We start from the raw sequence: 22,156 nt of genomic DNA, 5'->3' as shown, positions 1-22,156 counted from the left end.
ATGTCTCTCTGTCTCTGTAGAGCCTTTACCCTAGGTATTTCCAAAATATCCGCTGCTTAGTGCTTACTAATCGACTTCTCAGATTGATTGAAATTTTCTAAAATTCAATCGACATAACTTGCAGGAATGCAGGTTATGACCTTTGCTAACCTAAATCCTACAAATTGGATTGAATAAGAATTGTCATGTCGATTCGACTTAGCGATTGAGAAATAATTTCATTTTCAACCATCAACGGTCAGCATTATCATCAGCAAAGTTTCCGAATCTATTACTTCCATTTATGTAATAGAATTTTTAAGACATTGTAATGCATTGATGTGAAATCATTTAGCCACATTCGACAGTGCCTGTCTCTGTTGTCGTCGTAGTAGATGACAGAGATTAGCTTGAACCCGAATGACCATTGTTATATTGTCCAATACCAAAAGAGCTCTTATAATGAAAGGTGTTTGAGATACAGAAAACTTTAAATTTTTCAATGTTAAAAATTGCGTGAACGAAGTGACTATCTGACTATGATTATTACAAAGATTCGCCGCAAAATTATTAAAGATTTTCATTAAACGCAAAAACGGACATCTAGACTAAGCTGAATTTTTCATTAGACGCAAAAACGGTCAACAAATTATTGTATTGAAACCACCACCGTATCTGGTATAATAAGGTGGAGATGCCTGGTGGTAAGTAGTAGCGCATTCAACGTTTAAATTCAAACCGAAAACCGATAGTGTTATACGTTATATATATTCAACATAAACTGTGAACAAGAGTTGAGTATATTATGCATGCATTCCATTTGAATTAAAAAAAAAATTGTTTGTCCGCATCGTGTGCAACAGGTTACTATTATGTTCATATTGCAGTATTTACATAGAAGCTTTTTTCTGGCGTGTGTGCACATATTATGAAATGGAAAGTGCACTTTAATTGGGTAGAAGTTCTGAATAAGAATTTTGGGCAGAACGCTTTCGAAAAATCGACTGTATGTTGGAGCGAAGAACATTGTATAACCGACGGACGTTGGAGTTAGTTCGTTTCCTTTTTGTTTCCCTCGCGGATCAATAAAAATGCGATGTGTAAAAAGCCAAGAAAATGTAAGTTTTTGTTTATCATATTTTTGCGTCATCATCGCGAAGAAATGTAGTGAAAATACGTTTTTATGTTGTGGGCAAACGGTACAATTTTAATGTGATGCAATTAAAACTCGGCAAAGATTGGGTAGAGACGGGGGGTAAACTTTCTGATTTATAGAGCAAAGGTGAATTTGTGTGCATGCACTGGTTATGTCTTTATACTTAACGGTGGTTAACTGAAGGTATAATCCTTCTTCTTTTTGAATTCAACGTTCTCCATGAAGTGGTGTTTTTGCAAATTTGTTATCGCAGTGGCGGCGTTTCGATTTTACCTCACAATGCAGTAACGCGTGTGTAAAAATAGACGTAAACAGGCATTTATGATTCGCTTAACCTGTCGCACACGGCTATTCATCTGTTATCGATAACGAAGGCCAAAATAATGACAAACTCTGTGAAATATGGTCGTTTATATAATAAAATGCGTGTTAAATAAATTGAAGTACAAGATTTGAAATCAACCGATTAAAAATACTTTGATCGATGGAAGTAATAGACCCGATAATAATACTGATCATATGCTTCCCATATGTAAACAGGTTAAGTTACCATCTCCTGCATTGGTATATGATGGTATTATATTATACACGAGGAGTACCTACAACAACATGCTGTGTGTTACTGTGTTAAAAATAATAATTTTTTTTTCTCGTATTTTTCTTTATTTCTTCATAGAAAAGTGCTCGGTATATACCTATTTACCAGCAGTGACTATAGTTAGTGAGTGTCGCGAAGCTTGAGTGAGAAAACATTTGAAACATTTGGCCGCATATCGTCGACGAATGCGGTGGATGTTATTGTGTTTGGTTAAAAAAAAAAATTGGAAAATAAAAAAGGATCTTCCAGTCTCGTCTAGTGCGGAACCAAATTGATTTATAAGTTTTTTTTTTGCTTATATTATATGGCTGATTGAAGTGAAGTGATCAAATGTGAGTTGTTGTTGTTATACGGTAGTGATGATCTAATTTTTAACTGAAATTTTATATATTGTTTTGCTGTTCGATGATCGACAGAACGACAGAACATAGAAAAAAATCGATTAACATTTTTTTACGGACGAAATCTTTGCTTGCCTGTTAGTTCCATTTCACGAACTAATTTTCTCAGATTCATGTTGGCTCACGACTTATAGAATCAATGATAATCGCTTTGAGTATATTACTATGCAATCGGAGTTAAAGAAGGAAGTCTAAATACGTTTTGATTGAGTCGAAATAATAACCAACGTGTTTCTAATATGATGTTGTGTGATTTGATTGGCCTATTTGAACTTAAAAATTAAATGCTTAATGCGTGATGACTGATGACTTTTCACATGTTGATGCAATTCAAATACTTCTGTGCCATTAGCTGCTATAACACAATGTTAATTTGTTGAGTTTATTGCTTAGAATTCGAAGAAACATCCATAATTTTCCGTATTAAAATGTCAGGAGGCATTAAAATTTCGTCGTATTTTTTCCAATTGAAGAAAAGGTGTCGGGGGTAGACTAAAATACTTCTGAGAGGTTGTAGTGTTTAAGCACATAATATGTGCGGGGTTGTTCACAGGTGTTACACTCATTAAGCTTTTAACGAGGCTTTTAAGTGTAACCATTGTCTGTAACGATTTTAATCTTCATCCATTCTGAGTCGGAAGAAGGTTAATCGTGTGAGTTGAATTAGCTTGAGATTTTCCATTCGTTCCACTATATAAGTGTCTGTTAGAAATTTTTTCAAGGTTTTTGTTCTACTAAAGCAAGGAGGATGTGGTTGAGTGACATTGCCACTTATAACGGAAAATCGACATGGTACTATTGCAACATTTCTGACAATGTCGATTTTCCGTTATAAGTGGGAATGTCACTTATTAGATTTTTGCGATGTTTGTAACCTTCAAGATTCTAAGACATTTCGCGAGCTTATAGCGTCTTTAAAATATTTGATTCCTTACATCTCTCATCCGCAAAATGTCCTCCAATGATAGATGTCTGGCTGATCATTTCTGATGTTTTACATTTCGTTTCGATTAATATTGATGTGATGTTACACCTGTATGATTCTAGTCCCCATCTCAATACATACACTACAATGCTAATGGGAGTAAATTCAAACCTCGATACAAACTGCGTCCAATTATTTTCCGTTGCAGTAAAGCACGTATAGATGAAATATCTGTACAGTTTGTCGTTTTGTTTATAACTTGTGTAATTATCATCGAGTTTCAGGAAACTTTTTTTTTGTATCTGCGAGGAATCGAATTTCTGATATAAATGTTCGATAATGGGACTGTTGCTTTTACATAACGACGTGAAAGACATCGCTAATGCAAACGTTTTTCTCATTCTACTCAAGGAACAAAACAAAAGTTCTAGTTTGAGGTGTGTTTTGCGTCGCTATTTGAAGCATCAGTAAGATTATTGGAACTGCTCCTGAGCCAAGTTTTTAGTTTTAAATTGAAATCTTAGAAAAAATTGGTTTTGCCTTACATTTTTCGTAATTGGAATACAGGAAATGGCAAGGTAGCCCTTCATATTTCATTCGTTTCGAATTTTTCGAAAGGCTGGTACACTTACATCTTCGGTCTATGCTATCTTTATTTTACATATCCGTAAATTAAATATTTTCTGCTAAGACTCTCTTTTGAATCTTCGATCTCTTAGTCAAGTCGATGAAATTCTCATAAATTTTTTCACACGAGCTGAAAATTTTGACAGAAAGCCCACACATTTTCTGTCAAAATTTCATCTCACCGGCTGGTTGTATACTTGACTTTTCTTTTAGAAACTCTGCATTCTCGTTCCAAGATCATACAAATATGAGAATCGCTTGACCTTTTATTTATGTATTTAATCTAAGTATTTTCGACAGTAAACAAGTAAAATCTGCTACTTCATTTGTTCTAACATGTACTATGTTCTATATAAGACGATGTTAACTGGAGCTCACTTTATTTATTTTTGTCGTTGTTGTCGATAACAGATTATTTGGCCTTAAGTAAAAGATTACTTCATTCTGCATATCACATGCAATACAAATACAGGCCCTGCTACATCTTCATATCCACTGAACCAAGGCTTTGTAAACTTCTTAGCGCCAATGACCATTTCTCCATGCGAGCTGATTTATACATAACAAAAGCTCACTGTTTACAGCACTGTCGTGTTGAGCCAAAAGACCATATCACGTTTGTGACTTTGATTTTATGGAGCTTTCGAGAGAGCTTTAAGTTTATTCCACTGAAATCTTCCACTTTTCCAATGTAATCCAAAAGAAGATGAAAGCTTTCCAAAGCACGTCATACGAAACGATGTTTTGACTTAGCACGGTAGAGCACTACTACGTTTTTGTTCACATCTTTTTGGAATTGGAACTACTAGACCAGCATTTTCCTTTGAATTTGGGTACTCAGCGTATACAGATTGATTGATATACCCATTTCATATGAAACTTTAGCAAAGGTAAAGTGGTGTGACAAATTCCTTTTGTGCAAATCTAAAAATTTCCCATCCAAATGACGGTTATTACCGAACAATAAATAAAAATCCCATCAAAATATTGTCTGCTCAATAAAATATGCATAAAATCTGAAGTTCTAAATCATAGCAAGTGACACCGAACAATATTTTACGCCACACTCCACACATTTCTATTGTGTACACACCAAAAGCTTCATTAATAAATCACCGTTTATCACATTGTCAACGTGAAATGAGGAAAGAACGCAAACCGATACCTACTAATGGTATACAAGGTATAAGTAACACCTATTGCCACAATATCATTCGTGTTAGGGCAAAATCTATTTCCAAAACACATCGTTTTGTAAAGACACCTAAAGCAGAAAGGAAAAAAACGTGCGAAACACAAACATGTTGTGTGCTAGCCTGCACTATACAATAGGTTATTACGAACGGATGGCACAGTTTTATATTTAGATCACAATAACGAATCATAATCATATCCTATAAAAATGTACGTGTAGCGCCAATATAAGCGAGTGAATAAGCTAAAAAAAAGTGCTTTTCTTGAATGAAATTTCCGATTTTCCCACGCATTCATTTCGCTATCGATCTTCCAGTTGATTAGGTATAATGAGACCATTGCCAGGTGGTTTATCGGTTTGAAACAATTTTGTCTTTCGATTTATTTAAGCAAGAAGGTATACAGGCTTAACATGCTATTAACTGTAACCAGTACACACTCTCACAAACTCAAATCAAGTGAAGTGCACTCGCATATTGCATTTTGTCATGGATTTTGGTTCACACTATAACGGTGTGTAAATTTTAATGGTCTAAAAATTGGTAGATTTAAATCTTGAGATAGATGAGTGTGCTCTATAACATTGACACAATCGATCAACGGTCTCTGATTCAATTAGCATCGTTGTCAAGAATCCTTGGGAATCGAAAACCAATCGAACGTGTGATGTGTACTCTATTTTCAAATTAAAAGCGAATAGCAAACGAAACCACATACACACCTTGGTTTCAATATCTCTCTAACAGATTGAGTCTGCTAAATAATAATTCGAAATTAATGAAAAACATAAATTGGCCCTCATGAGTTCGTATCAACTGTGTGATATGAGCATTTCGCTTTCCGCTTAATTAATGCAATCGCATATAGATCGGTGGCATATGCCTGAGGGGAAAGTCACTAGCCGAAAATTTGTTCTACGAATTCCAATTTTGAGTTGACTTAGGCTGGAAACACACGAACAATTTTACGTTAATGGGATCGACAACTATGCTGCGGTTTTCCATTGTTTCGCCTGATGTTTCGAGATCTTTACACTGATCGTCCCAACCTGATAAATCTAATTGTTTAGTGTCTGCTGGATAAAAATGGAAAAATCTGCTTAGTTGTCAATCCAATCAACACAAAATTGCTCGAGAGTTTTCGGCCTGGGTAACCTCATATCTTACATTAATAATTCGAATTCGACAAGACTGAAACCCAGCAAGATCTGCTGGTCACTCCATCAAATCCGACATTTATTGAGTCAATTCTATATTCTAACAAATTGTAGCGGTGATTTCCCCCCAGCATGTTTCACAAAATGTGTTTTTATTTGATTGCAAGCTCATCACACCAAAGTCTGTGGGGCGCATAACGACACATATATTTCATTGAAAAGATTTTCAATTAACAAAACCATTTTTCGGTTTCACTATATATAGTTAGAGCAATTAGATAATGAAGTTATTGATTGTCAAGGTAGACCAAAGACAAAATTGTGTTGAAATGATCACACGTTTGTTTTTCTCATTTTTTGTGTTGTTGAAATGTTTGAATCAATGTTCTCATTGACTATACAGCTCTAAAGAAATGTTTGTGTAAAAGTATTGCTGGTATAAGTACATAGCATAATGCTAAAAGTAACGCAACGAAATTACATACACTTAGCATCTACATTACTTTATGTTGTAATGGCTAACACCAAAAACTGTAAAATTGATTTTTGTTAAACATCTCAAATTGTTCAGATTAAGTTTGAGTTGCGGATAGACCAGAAAGTTCAAGTGAAAATTGAAACTGAAGAAAGGGGAAAAAAATCTTATCAAAACTTTAGATAATGTGGACTGGTTTGGTTAGGGAAAAGGTAAAACTTAAGTTCATTTTTTGTTCGTACAGACTGAGTACCTGGATATGTTACATCTCCGACTTTATTTCGTTTGAAAAACAGTAAAGTCTGCAAAAAAATATTCCTGAGGCTGTCCATCAACCATTAAAATTATCTCTGCTTCATCTGGAAGGTCAATTTTCATAAGTCGTCCAGTCCAGTTCGTGAATTTCTAAGATTCAATTTCAATATCACGATTACAGGCCCAGTTGTGTTTATAAGTATGGTACAACTGCACGCCATGAATTAAACATTTACATTCGTTCGTTGCCATATCATCAGTGGAAGTATCTGCAGATCTTTCCATCTATGACATTTTCACTGACATTTTGCAGTTATAGAACTGCCAAGAACTGACTCGTTGTGCAAGGGAAAAACCACGCGAGCAAACTCTGTTCCACCTTTTTCCCTTTATTTGTTTACTATTTCCTTGTATTCCCAGTATTTGCTGGCTCATTAGACAGTCGCCTGTGGCGCCATTGATTTATCAAACAAGAATTACACACAAAATGTAACAAATTCATTCAAGCTCTATTACTTCCTTACTTTCAACGTCGAGTTCAACGTGCATTTCGTTAAGGCATCATAAGCCAGAACTGACACGTTAGCCGATATGAGCGTTCGCAAAAGGTTACTTCTTGTGTAAACAACTTTCAGGAAAAATCACAGGAAATTCTCATGACTGAAATTTGAATGGATTTCTGACCTCCAATTCTACGAAAAAACACCATAAATCTGCTTTCGAATACCAAACTAGTGCACAAAAACATCAAAACATATTTGAACTCTCAGCGGTCAATTAGACTTTCCAGACAAGAACCTATCTCTCTCTCGTCTGTCGAATTCAACTCCAAAAAACAACAACTGACCATGGCTATTTGGCTATACATTTTGGTGAACTAACACCTACTATACAACAGCGCATGAGAAGTGTAATTCAAAATGTTATTTTGCTTAACATGAGACTCGAGTTGAAACGTTGTTTTTGTCCTGATGTTAACGGTTTGGTTTATACAACATCCTACATTCCAAAACCAATCAAAAATGCAATAAAAAATTGATTTGAATCCAAATTGCAATGTAGCGATTCAAAGAGTTCAACGTACCAAAACAGAATGAGTCAGGTCGGTGGTCGATTATGCTTTGCGGTGCAGAAAACTTTTTTTTTAATTTTATTTATTTACTCTGTGATTGAAGCTTTTTTCGCTGTCTAACCTTAACCTTAACCTTAACGACTCTTACAGCACAGGTATTGGGTATGTGTAATATTAAAAGTACATAAAAAATCGAACAAATTCTGTCTCAAGTTGAGTACTTTATGAGGTGCACACACAACAAGAGGTATATTTTTATACACAGTTGCTGTGTATGGAACGAAATAAAAACGATTTTGCTATTATTGGTGATGAAGGTCAAGACTAAATTACAAATTAAAAATAAATTTAAAATGGAAAATCACGATACACAAAACCCAATAATGGTATCACTATCACCGATATTCAATGGGACGTTTTTATTAAATGTTAATGGGAAGTAAATTGCCTTTTTTCTACTTTTATTTTTAAAAGTTAAGTAATAATTACTGATGATGAGAATTCATACATACATGGTGACTGAACGAGTTTCAAGTTTTTTTTTTAAATTTCTCTAGTTGTTCGACACGCACTTGGAAAAGGTCATAACTGATGTGTTTATTGGAATTATTGTAAATTGCTGGCTGTAGGTCACGATCAATTAGACGGCAAATTTTCTGAAAATTCTTCAACTAGAATTAGAAAATTTAGTTTTAGAAATGTAGGTAGACCCTTAAGAGCTTCCGAGCGTACGCTGAAATTGTAGCCTACATTTCTGCGTTTCGAAATTTTTGATCGCTGATATCTTTTTACGAGAGCCCTTTTTGAAAAATGTACGACCACATTTTCGAGTAAAAATATGTCAGCTTTGAATAAAAAATAAAATTGTCTGTGAAAGTTCCATGTGCTTTGAGAAAACTGTACCGATGCCCCAAATTTGAATCAAAGGTACACTTTTCTCAAAGCACATGGAACTTTCACAGACAATTTTATTTTTTATTCAAAGCTGACATATTTTTACTCGAAAATGTGGTCGTACATTTTTCAAAAAGCGCTCTCGTAAGAAGATATCAGCGATCAAAAATTTCGAAACGCAGAAATGTAGGCTACAATTTCAGCGTAGGCTCGGAACCTCTGAATTAACTGTGCTTGTCGGGGATGGTTGTTACACGTACATTTCCCACCCGCGGAAAGCGATCGTTACATGTGGGAACTTTTTCATTACATCACAAGTGAAGGAATATTCATATGAAAATTCATTACATACCAGGAGATTTTCATTACTTATCAGCAGATTTTCATTACTTATCAGCAAAAATGTATCACATGAAATATTCTTTAACACTGAAATCGAAACAGTACTCGCGATGTTATTTTAGTTTTGATATCACAAACTTTGTCACTTGAATTAAGTGCACACCAATCTAAGCAAATTCATTAAAAACTTTCGAAAAAAATGAAATAAAAAACACAAAAATAAAAGTGACGGCCATTTTGTCTTTAGCCATAATTTCAATTTTTTCAACTTCGACGAAAACCAATGGCCGCACAATTTTATCTTTGCATTTTTCACTTATTTTCTTTTACCTTTATTATCATATATTCACTTCACTTCACAGCAAAATTTATTGAAACACCACCAAAATCGACAAATATTACGCAAAATATGAATCTAGCACTTCACAAAAACAAAACAGTCGAAGTAGTTTGTCAACATGTCACCAAAACAGTAGTGTTGCCAGTGATGCTTTCGGGATTAATATAATGAAGAAGTGTGAGCCGATCAGCAGACTAGATTCTTTTTTTAACGTTTCAATGCAACAACAGATATTTTTGTTTGTTTTGTTGTATCGGTAGTTTTTATGTTTAGTATTAGTCTGGCAGTGAATGAAATAGCGCGACATAAATGTTGTGAAATTGTGCATTAATTTAGAATAATCTTTTGATATTCAAGAGTCTGCCAGTTGTCTACTGGAACAGTGTTCTAGGAACACTTTTGGTTTTGAACTCTCAGGTCCTTGGGTGGGAAAATGTACTCGTAACAACAATATTCCGGGTGGATAGGCAATAAAACAGCATACATTGGATGCTGCTTGGTAGTTCATTACACTCGGAATCAATTTTGTGAACTCGCGAACTCACTCGTGTGGTTTTAAGCAACTCGCTTTGGAAACGGTTATTTTGACTCGTGTAGTTGCATACCTCGCCTTCGGCTCGGATATACTTGCTTATAACCACACTTGTGAGTTCAGCTCGTATCACAAAATTGATCCCTCATGTAATGAACTACCTCCGCAGCATCCAATGTAATCTACTATAACTGTGTTTGTCGGGGATGGTTGTTAAAACGGAGTTATCAAATTTGAATCAAATCATTTGAGAACGCTGTCAAAAGTACAAAATTTCCAAAATCAAATTTACCGAATTTGGATTGACCTGACCATTAGTGACCAATACATGGGTGGTGTATCATCATGTTTGAACTAATCGAATCAGGAACTGATTCGGCCTCAAGTTCTAGTAATGGCTCTAGGTCAGCGTGGTACTATCATCTCTACAAATTCCGACAAATTCGTAGAGAAACTCCCCCCAACTTTATCTCCGAAATTAGGAATTTTCCGTTAGAATATTTTGATTGGATTTTCATGAAGCCTAATGTAAAGGGAGATTCTGAAGTTGGAGAACTTTTCTTCCATTGCAGTTCTTCGTATAATAAAGGTAAATCAAATTAAAATGATAGAATCTGAGGCTTTCGAGTCTATCGTGATTCGAAAACAAGTATAGACTTATCGAGCGAAATTTGAACTTGAACTGTTTTTATCATATTTGCAGGTTTTATTCTGTGTTACAAGCTTGATTACACTGCCCAAACATAAAACTGTTTAAATGCTCACTATCTAAGTCTATCCTTGTTTTCAAATCAAGTTGCACTCAAAATCGTCAGAATCGACCATTTTGACTTTCCTCAACTTAGACTGGCAAAGGATTTTTTAGATGAATCCTTTTATGAGCAATATCCGTAGGTTTTCAGACGAACCGACGTTACCGCGTATGAACAACATAAAACCGCCAGAGAGCCTTTTGAAATCAACTGCACGGGTCTAGTCGAAAACATCTTAACTTACCCTGACCGAAACTTTGAACCTTTCAACAGTAGGTAGATCAATTACTTTGAAAAATGGTTATGCTGACCAAAGAACAATTTCTGTTTGTAAAAAAAATCGTGTATTGAGGTAAATCGTCGTTTACGTATATTGCCTGCATTAACACACAGTTGCAAAAAATACGTCTAAATTTGTCGGACACCCTGCTGTCATAGTTAAAATTGTTGCACAATACAGGAACAAGTTTTTCATTACTTTCGGTTACACTGCGAAAGCAAAAAACCTATGCGACAACCAGTTATATGAAGCTACCGGCAAAACTTGTATCATATTCCCATGTGGCATTGGTACAATAAAAACCGCAACAAATTTCAATCATCACTCTTTTCCAGATGACTCAACTACGAAAAACCATCATACTCTGTCTGTGTCTCATCTACACCAGCTCCGAAACGGAATCAGCCGTACTGATTGCCGACTTTTCCATGACCCGTATGATCGAACTGTTCGCCAAACGACCGTACTGCAAAGTGCACACCGATCGAGGAGACATTCAGCGAATGCTGCTGCATGCTGATCCGAAGAAAGCACGCCAAGTGTCCAGAGAGAATTTGGTTGCATTGGAGGAAGTTTGCTTGGAGGCGGGCGGTTTGTCGGGCGAACTGCAAGGTGGATTAGGATTCATCTATCCAGGGACGAAATGGTGTGGACCCGGTGAGTGAAATGATTTCTGTTCAGATTGCAACAGAATTCATGCATTTTTTTTGTTTGTTTACCATTCCATTGCCGGTTTATGTAAGTTAAGGTCGAATGTATCTCGAAAGAAGATCAGAAAGTTAATTAGACATAATGAGGAAGTAACAGGTGATGATTGGAATATATTGTTTACATCGACTTTGGTATATTATAGTAGGTACTACCTGCGGTATAACATACAATATAGAGAATACAGAGATAGTGCAATTAGCTTTGCAAGTGAGAAGAAAAAAACCAAACATTAGTCACCTTGAAAATTGTTAATGTGAATTTATTTTGTGTGCATAAGTCATAAGGCAAACTCGATCGTTAGGTAATGTTTGTTTGTATTTACTCAAGAAATTCATACCAAATCGATAACCTACGAAAATAGTTGCTAATTAAATCAATAAACCATAGAAGTAGAATTGATGTAGGGGCATTGACTCTTCTAAGCTTTTCATTAAATATGAAGGCGATAATTCCGAAATTCGGAATCCGAATAATTGAATGATCATAAAAGAATGTATTACGAACCATCTAGTAGGGTGGGTCGTATTTTATTTTTTGTTTTTATTTTAAAAGGCCTGGCCCAGGCTGTACTCAGAATTGACCAAGGAATCCGAAACAGCAATTGTTTTTTAAATTCATTTTTCCCTTGCCTCTAGGCTGATTTTTGATATTTGGGGTAGTAGCATGAAATTGCACACAATATTGACAGATATCTCGGGCATTTGGGAACAGAAGACATTGCTGCTAACTGTAGTGAAATTCACTAAATGAATAGCTGAGGAGTCCAGCTATGAAATACCATAAGAACGTTGTTTATCTTCGCCTTCACTCGGGCAGGGTAACTCTGTCAGTGTTCCCAACTAAGACTTTTCGACCAAAAATTTCAACTTTATTTGCAAACAAAATCGGCAAATCACGACATAATACATCGTGTGAGGTATGTCTGAACAGGTAATCTCACGTAACAACCTACCTACAAGTAACTTTTTCATTCTAACAAAAAATTGCCATCTTTGAGCTTCAAAAACAAACCTCTTGTGAGTTTTTTCAACTTGTTATCAAAAAACAACCTCTATCCAATGGATTCTCTATGAGATTGCCTGTTCAGACATACCCCACACGATGTATTATGTCGTGATTTGCCGATTTTGTTTGCAAATAAAGTTGAAATTTTTGGTCGAAAAGTCTTAGTTGGGAACACTTACAAAGTTACCCTGCCCGAGTGAAGGCGAAGATAAACAACGTTCGTATGGTATTTCATAGCTGGACTCCTCAGCTATTCACTACAGTTAGCAGCAAGTGTCTTCTGTTCCCAAATGCCCGAGATATCTGTCAACATTGTGTGCAATTTCATGCTACTACCCCAAATATCAAAAATCAGCCTAGCAAGGGAAAGTGAATTTTTAATATTTTTTTTGCTGTTTCGGATTCCTTGGTCAATTCTAGCCTGAGGCCAGGCCTTTTAAAATAAAAACAAAATGAAAATACGACCCACCCTACCATCTAGTGTTCTGAAAGTTCACCGTTCGAAGATGTTTCAATGTTGGAAGGGTTGAATTCTCGAGAATGATTCTTTTCAGCAGTACGAGGTCTTATAGTCGTACGCGTATGGTTTAAATGAATTATCAAAAGCTACACCAAAATCTAAAGCACTAAAAAATATTCTTCCCAGTGGCAGGTCTTATTTTGAAGTTACCCCAGGGCCTATTTTAGTGGAAATAAATTCCCGAAAATTCTAACTTTTCCGTCAAATTATCTGTTTTTTATGGACTTTTTAGTGTTGTTTTTTATGTTTTTGAACTAAATTGAGTACATTTGGAAGGTATTGAAGAGAAACCAGAACTCAGGAATTTTCGGGAAATTGATTCATTAAAATAGGCCTTGGTTCGAAATTTTTGTAAAACGTTTTAACCAATTTACCGAGACAAAAATTCTTCTGGGAATATCACTGAGATCACCAGTAGGCATGGGCGATAATGATTATAATTATCGATTATCGATAATCGATAATTATCGACTTTTTTTTATCGAAAATTATCATAATAATATCGATAATCAATAATTATTGATATTTTGATAATTCGATATATCGATATTTCGGTCCGAAAATCCGATATTTATCGATATATTCCGATATATATGAATATTATCATGAATTTTCAGATATTCAAATATTCAAATATTCAAATATTAAAATTTCTTTCGATTGATATTATCGATAATTTTGAACGTCACCAGCCTCAGATCACCAGATAACCCATCTTCGAAATTTGCCTCAGCAATTTCATTCATCGTCGAATAGAAAACATGTTTTTGGAAATCAGTTTAGAATTACTCAAAATATTGGAAAATGGACAAAGTGTGACAAAGTGTCATATATTTAAGGCTTTTGATTATTACATGTCTGCGAAATCTTGTACTTCATTTCTCTCAACATTCATTTTGCAAAATAAGAACATAAGAGTCAAAGATAGTCGTTTATTGTAGTCATCGTAGTCGATAACAGATGAATACTTGAAGTTGAAGTTCTTTTGATCGGCTGAAGGTCTTGCGATCCAAAATTAGTAACTGTAGACTTTTCGGATAAAATCTTGACATCACGATAAGGTTAAGCTTAAGCTAAGGATCCCAAAAAATCTGTCGGTTGGTGCTATGAAATTTTGGTACTAAAATTTAATGACTAACTTAAGTGAAGTAACTACTGGCTGAATATGATGACTGTTCTTTGTTCGACGTAGCCTTTAGGTCTAATTTAGGTCTAAAATTTCACATCCAATAACTAAGCAGAGACATTAATTGAACATTCACTGCAGGCAACATTGCATCCGAATACAGTGAATTGGGTCGTTATGCTGATGAGGACAGATGCTGTCGAGAACATGATCTTTGTCCGCACACTCTGTCGCCTGGTAAAGATTTGTAGTTTCGAGGCAAATTTTCTGACAATCGAAAATTTCCAATTTTTATGCATATTTAAACAGGTGAATGCAAAAGGGGATTGTGCAATTCGCAATCATTCACACGATCACATTGCGATTGTGATGCCAGATTTCGACGATGCTTGCAGGGATTGAATACAGGTTGGTACAAATCTTTTCAATTCTCTGGATTTATATTTATTTTAAAAAAAAATCAAAAGAAACGGCAAACACGCTTGGCGCCGTTTTCTTCAACGTGGTGCAAATTTCTTGCTTTAAGGAGAGACGACCGTGTTCCGTGTATCAGAGGTTAGTAATTTTTGTTGTTCGTTTTCCACATTTTTCCCCTCTTTACTTTGACCCACCCAAGCATCTTAAACCAAAAATAAAAATGTCTCAGATATCATCACTTCTGTCCGTGGGAGTATGTGCCATCTGATTTGTACGTTTCATCGCCGATTTTAAATTTTGAAAATGAAATTCTTTCAAACTTTGTTCCGCCGCAATATCGATCATTCGACTACCATGCGAAACGATTCGGTCAGGTTGGAATTTACAATCCGGAAGCGAAAATTCGACTAGCTTCATTGGGCTTGATTGCAAGGAGTTTGTTTAAGGATCTGGTGGTGCGACAGGTCGGCGGCTTGTACCAATTATACTCGACAGCGAAAAATATTTTAGACGATAGATGACCGTATAATCATGTCCATGTGTCATGATTGTCATCGAATCCAAGGAATTCCTAAGCTTATAGGACGGAATTTGAGTGAATGTTGAAGGGTTTCGGTTAGGGGCCAATCACAAATGACGTACGCCATTTCGGAGGGAGGTGGTGAATGTCATCCTCTTCATACATTTTTGTGAAATTCATTTTTTTTTTCGCGTGCGACTTTGTGAATGACTAAGATATTGGTGTGATAAAGAAATAAAGAAATGACAAAGGTCATTGTTCTGTACGAGAAGTAAATGTATCCTTACGTGAAACATCTGAAATATTGACGTCTATAAAAGACGATAACTATAAGACGCAAGAACTCAAGCTGAAAGATCTAAGAGAATTTCGTTGGAGAATTTTTGAATTCTTTTAATTTAAAGATCTGCACAGCTAAGAGAACCATTAAGAGTTCGACCAAAAGCTAAAGATTTTCAGTAAATTTTCCACAGATTTCCTGATGATTTTTTGGTCCCTGTCTCTTTCATCTTTTTATAGAACAGAAAATCTTCTAAAGGTATATATGAAGCAGATGCTCGCAAATCTTTTACTTCATTAGTTTTAACATAATGCATTTTGCAATATGTAAAAAAGCTTTTGTCAGCCATAGCTAACCATTTATTTTTGTCATCGCTGTCGATAACGGACAGACATAGCCAAATTACCTTAAACATTTCCCGGTTGTAAAAATTTTTAATTGAAACCTTGAGTTTGTTTGCAAAACCGATCGTTGCACTTCAATCAAAACAAATGGTTGAACTCTCTTGCACTGTAGCCGCCCACACTTCAATTGCATTACTCAATGTATCCAACGAAACAAGATTATGATGTCAAAAGTGCCAAGACCTTTTGAGGTCAGATGATTTTAATCGGAATTGAATTGAAAGATGAGATGTAAAAACAAAGAAAATCGCATTGGTCGGATAATAATGATTCTTGTGTTTTGCCTTTGATCATTTATTCAAATTCTCAGTCATGAGTTTTCTTCAACGAACAATTTTTGCAATATATTATTGCATTTTATCCTATACGAAATTTTATTATTATTTTTTGTACTTTTATGTTTGTTTGTTTTTTTTTCTTATTACCTAGTTGTTATGTTCGTTTTTGTAATATAATGATGTTTTGGTTGTTATTGTTTATTTATTAGAAGGATTTGACTGCCTTATAATTACATACAATGTTTTGTATACAACTACCTTATGCTTTAATAAATTTTTATTTTTATTTCCATTGATTGTTTTTTGTTGTTTTATTTTATTTTTACCTTTCATCGGGGAGTTTTTCATTCTATTTTATCTTTTACTAGTTTCCCATCATGATAAGGATAAGTGTGTGCCTTCTATTTCAGAACATGACGGGGTCATTTAAACGCTCAGTTTTTGACATGTTAGCGTTATTTTGTCCAACTGATAGTTGAAACTATTTAAATTTTTTGCCAATTTATGGTGTGGATTCCCTATCTGCATTTATTGTTCTTCATTTCCGGTCATTTTTAAATATTCCACGATCGAATGATTTTGACGAACAAAATAGTATATTAGGTCTTTTGGGCCAAACCAAAACCTTTTACACATTTTTGGTCCGATTAGAAAAAATTTCGGGATACTTTGAACTTTGAAAGTTAATGAGTAGAAAAATTTTACTTCAGCTTTCCAAGATCCAAATAAGATACCCCACACGAATATGTAGTGACAATGTTGAAATGGATATTTCAAAGAAACATGGCAAAAATTCACATGGAATCTTTCCACCCAGATAATCGCATTGGCAACGTCCTAAAGTTTCGTCAAGCCTCATAAATTAAGTAGTTGGTCATGGTAAATATAGTGAGGAGGTAATGCCATTTATAACCGAATCAGATGTGCGGTGGCACGAAAGTTCCAAGGTAAATATATGGGCGGAGGTAATGCCATTCAGACGCGCGGCCTAGCACAATAGTTCGTTGCCACTGACATCTTTTTTTTAAATGGTTGACTAAGATTTACTTGTGTTTCACACAAGTTGTGCCTATTACAAAACAGATGGATCAGGTTTCTAAGCAATTTTGTAATTTTAAAGACAGGGATAGATGTCGTTTATAGCAAACTTTCGTGCCACTGCACATCTGATTCGGTTGTATATGGCATTACCTCCTCACTATATTTACATTGGAAAGTTCGATACAAACGTCATCTCATCCATTTGTTGAAAGCAAAAAATGGATTAAAATGTCGGGTCGTCTGTTGTGAGATAGCGAAAATATTTTTGTGAAGAGTGTAGAGTATGTAGAGTGTAACGTCTTTTGTTTCCTTTTTTCTTTCTCTTCTTCTGTTCTTATCTTACTGTTGTGGGCCAACGAAATTATGAGCAAATTTTTGTATAAGGGTTACCCTTGCATAATGGGAAAATAAAATGTTGAATGAACAAGTTAATCGTAGTCAATCATTTAAAAAAAAGATGTCATGGCATCGAACTTATGTGCCTGAATGGCATTACCTCCTCACTATATTTACCTTGGTTGCGGTATGTTAGGTGCGGCTCATAACTCAAAAACGATGAATTTGAGTAAATGTTTGTCTTCTATTGACATCGTCTAGCCTACATTTAGGCGTCTAAGTTTCCACATAACGTGTTTACATGGCCACTTTGCTGAAATTTTAGTCTACATTTATGCGGTAAGCAGTTTACCGAAATTTGGATAAACAAAATTCGAGCACCTGTTGCAATGAGGTGCTTTATTGTTTATACGCTTGGAGTGTAATAGCTGTCGTCAACAAGAAGCAAAATTGGATACATCAAAAAATCTTACTCAAATATATGTTGCTTTGCTGGAGGCCGGCCGTTTCCTTTTTTTTTTTTTTTGAATCAGCGCACCTAAATTATTCGGAAATGATATAACTCTCCTGAAAAGCCAGAATACATGCTTTAACCTTTTACATATGGCATTACAAGCATACATCAGTGATTATTATCAAATCTATCAACGCACTTCAAGCAAAAGTGCTATTAATGACAGCTGCCAAATATAGTACTATTTTGTATGAAAAGACTGTCCGAATTTGTTTACAGTGCCGAAATTTGTTCGATACACACTGTCCAGTTTCAATATCCTATTTAGAGTGCCACTCATGGTCTTAGAATGGCTTAGAATTTTCTGTGCATATGCAAGAAAGCTCTTTTTGTAAAACCAGTGTTGTTGACTACTGGTTGCTCATTTTCATCCACTGACACGTATAGTCTGGTCCAAGGTAAATATATGGGCGGAGGTAATGCCATTCAGAGTCTGAATTTCAGACGCACGGCCTAGCACAATAGTTCGTTGACACTGACATTTTTTTAAAAAATGGCTGACTAATATTTACTTGTGTTTCACAAAATCTTGTGCCTATCACAAAACAGATGGCCCAGGTTTCTAAGCAATTCTAGACGCAGTGAGAGATGGCGTTTATAGCAAACTTTCGTGCCACTGCACATCTGATTCGGTTTTATATGGCATTACCTCCTCAGGGGCCGTTCATAAATTACGTAACGCAAGAGGGGGGAGGGGGGGGTATGAGGCAAGCGTTACGGTTCTAACAAAATTGGGTCAAACTTGACCCTTTTAGCGTTACAGACCCGGGGGGGGGGTCTGAAAAATGTTGATTTTTGCGTTACGTAATTTATGAACGGCCCCTCACTATATTTACCTTGGTCTGGTCATAACATTACCTTATTCGGCTTTGTCGTTAACTAATGCACTTCAAGCAAAAGTGACCATATAGAGTGCTATTTTATATGAAATGGCTTTTTACAGTGCTATACAGTTGTGTGACACATTGCCAAGTTTCAGTATTCTATTTAGAGTATCACTCTTGCATGATGTGTGTTGCGTTAACAGATTAAACAGCTGTCTTAAACAAAATGACAAACGAGGATTTTATTTATCATTACAGAGCCGGCTACAATAAAACCGTTACCGATGAACTGTGCTCACAGTGGAAATTTCGACCATCAGAGAAATATATTTCCAGCTTGCCGTACAAATCTTACAAATAAACCTTTTTGGTGATTTTATTTTAAAAATTTATGTTGCTACATCGTACACCTGTTAGTAGATGGCGTAGTACACTTAATTACCTCTGATTTCGAGGACTGGCATATTATGGTAGAATTTCTTCGGAAGGAGAGGAAACAAAAGGGACGAGAAAAACGAAAAATGTTGAAGAAATGAAGGAAAATTTATTTTATTTCCGTTTAAATGCACTTGTAGCGGTAAAAATGTATTATTAGAAAGTTAGAAAATTAAAATTAAATTTTATGGAAAAATCATAAAAATTTCTTAAAATTCTCACGAATCTGATCGTATCCGAAAAAGCCAACTTTCAATCCAGCCAAGCGACTGGCGAATTTAATCGCAAAATCCAACGTATGCTTCCAATATAACGAGAAAATTACTGCAGCAGCAAACGTATCCCCAGCACCTAACGAATCAACGACGATATCCGGCGGATAGGCTTCAGCAGTGAATAATTTATCGTTTGAATCTAATGCAGCCACACCATCAGTACCCCATGGGCATATTATGATATTTCTACAAAACGGAATAAGAGGGGAAATTAGTCTTAATGACACAAAACTATGAAACGGATGTAGCCTAACCCTGTTCTTGTCCGTTTACGGAAACTATGCACGGCCATGGTTTTGTTTTCGTATCCCAAATGTATGGCCAGATCCTTGCTTATTATAACAACATCAGCAAACTTGGCGAGAGAAAGATTTTCCGGCTGAAGTTTTTCCAACTCCAAAGACACTGTAATCCTGTCCAATCTTCCTTCGTTAAAAGCAACAACGGATTGCATCATTTTCATAGTCTCCTCATGATGTCTTCCCTATTCCGAGCCGAATTGAAAGAGTTCGTCAGTAAGGTTACGATAAACCGCCATCCACAACTTTTATACCTCAAAATGAATCCATCCATAATCAGTCAAATTCAAGCATCTGAAATCGTCGTACGTCACATACGGCATATTCGGATTCGAATGAATAATCGTTCGCGATCCTGTCGCCTCATTCAACAAAATTGACGATATCGGCGCTTCGCAATTGTGATACGCACAGTGGCTGTAGTCGATTTTCCGGTCCGTCATATCATCCAGAACGAATTGGAACATTTTCAGTTTGGTTAATGGACCGAAAAATTCGCATGCCATGTCCATTTGGCTGAGCACGGTGCAATTATTCGATGCATTGCCACCTCGTTGCCAGCGACCATGCTTCGATCAATTTAACGGAATTTAAAAACAAAAACCAAATTATCATTCAGCTCATTACTGCTTCATATTCGGTTGATAAAATGTTGTTGGATTGGACCAACAGTCATTTATTAATGTTATTAAAAATCGATGTACCTCTTATCTTGGTCTTCTACTGGAAATTCGTTGCACACATGAACGATATCTAACACACACATCCCGACACACAACACCGACTTCTTATTCTCACTTTCATTCTTAATTGCCGCGTTGTCACTCATGTCTAATAGGAAATATAGTCAGATCCGATGTTGACCTTAATACGAATTTTAATTGTCCGAAGAATAAGTAATTGATTGATAAGATTGGAAACGACGAACGAATAAAAGTCACTGCAATTGAATATATTACGCACGACACCGGTATAAATGTATACGACCACAACACAACAGCTGTTAAACTCTGAATAAAAACAAAGACTGAAGAGAGTAAATAAATAAAAGTCGTTTTATTAATATTCGCGGGCATGGCTATATATAGTACAGTCTATCATTATACCCAGGACTCGCAATTTTTATTAATAAGAGTTCACACCGTGACATATGAACCAAGACCAAGTGACACAAAATGGTGTGTATATCAGTTGTTCAAGATGATCAGAAATGCTTGCATTGTATACCTACTATTAACGCACTGCAAGCATGAGTGATCGTAGTGACAGTTGCCAAATTAACAGAATTCTGCTTTGTATGAAAATTGTTTCCAATTTTTTTACAGGTGCCAAAAAATGTAAGGCTTCAGGCAAAAGTGATAATAGACGACAGCCGCCAAATAGAGTAATATTTTGTATGAAATGGCTGTTTATAGCAGTTTTCTGACATACTATTCAATTTCAGTCCTCTCTTTAGAGTACTACTCATGCTTGAAGTGCGTTGGTGCCACTCATGCATGAAGTACGTTAATTGTAACCAGCACTGACTTTACCTAATCCATTCAATGAAAAGATCAACGTCATAATCAGGTTAGATTTTATCTGTATGTAACGATATTCCAATATTGGTATCATCCTAACATGAACACTAAGTTGACAGCTGTCAAATGTGGAGGCTTTAGTGATAAGAACTACCGCTTAGGATTGTATTGTATGTTTAATTCATTCAACAAAAACAAGTCATCTATCTTTATACAAACCAAATACAGTGCCTGATTTCATAAGCCTCCAAATATTTTCTAAGGTCCACTAACTGTTACACTAATTATGATTGAATAGAGCATGTCACGCAGTACTAGTTTATACTGAAAACTACAAAAGAGACACCTTTATTTTCATAGCTGAATGCTGAGGTCGTTTCGTGAAGTTTTATACGAAAAAACTTCAAAAGCGCCACATTCAGCTACAGAAAAATTGCTGACGGCACATTCTCATGTGAGCAAAGGACTCAATGGGAGAAATGGTGTTTCAGTTACATAAAAGACCATAGCACTGCTACTAGCATTAACATAGGAAATGTTTGGAGGCTCATGGTATCAGAATAGGCTTTGTAATTCGTCCGTTAAGGCATGAGTCATACTTTCTTGTTGTGAGACACACAACCAATGCGTACACACATACGTGTATCAAAATTTAATGCTAGGAGCTGTGCTA

General features: G+C 35.6%; 2 protein-coding genes across 3 annotated transcripts; one reads left to right on the top strand and one right to left on the bottom strand.

The window, feature by feature from the left end:
• The first annotated feature begins 956 nt into the window (after positions 1 to 956).
• LOC119084059 (acidic phospholipase A2 PA4) lies at positions 957 to 19,552 on the top strand. 2 transcript variants are annotated; one of them, XM_037193896.1, is made up of 6 exons: positions 957 to 1,097; positions 11,314 to 11,635; positions 14,482 to 14,577; positions 14,650 to 14,748; positions 14,808 to 14,895; positions 19,213 to 19,552. In XM_037193896.1, the coding sequence occupies exons 1-6, from the start codon at positions 1,071 to 1,073 to the stop codon at positions 19,313 to 19,315; spliced, it is 735 nt and encodes a 244-aa protein (XP_037049791.1). In that variant the 5' UTR covers positions 957 to 1,070; the 3' UTR covers positions 19,316 to 19,552. The 2 variants fall into 2 exon arrangements, with proteins under 2 accessions (XP_037049791.1, XP_037049792.1); XM_037193897.1 differs by lacking the exon at positions 957 to 1,097 and adding an exon at positions 1,797 to 2,065.
• LOC119084044 (ketohexokinase-like) lies at positions 19,479 to 21,081 on the bottom strand. Its single transcript, XM_037193877.1, has 4 exons — positions 20,668 to 21,081; positions 20,218 to 20,539; positions 19,919 to 20,148; positions 19,479 to 19,850 (listed from the first exon to the last, which is right to left on the bottom strand). Exons 1-4 carry the CDS (start codon positions 20,790 to 20,792, stop codon positions 19,586 to 19,588), a joined length of 942 nt encoding a protein of 313 aa, XP_037049772.1. The 5' UTR covers positions 20,793 to 21,081; the 3' UTR covers positions 19,479 to 19,585.
• Between the last annotated feature and the right edge of the window lie 1,075 nt (positions 21,082 to 22,156).

This window comes from Bradysia coprophila, unplaced genomic scaffold (genome assembly GCF_014529535.1).
Source record: "Bradysia coprophila strain Holo2 unplaced genomic scaffold, BU_Bcop_v1 contig_732, whole genome shotgun sequence".
Lineage (NCBI taxonomy): Eukaryota > Metazoa > Arthropoda > Insecta > Diptera > Sciaridae > Bradysia > Bradysia coprophila.
Note: the sequence above shows the minus strand (reverse complement) of the source record. Positions and strands in the feature narration are given on the sequence as shown.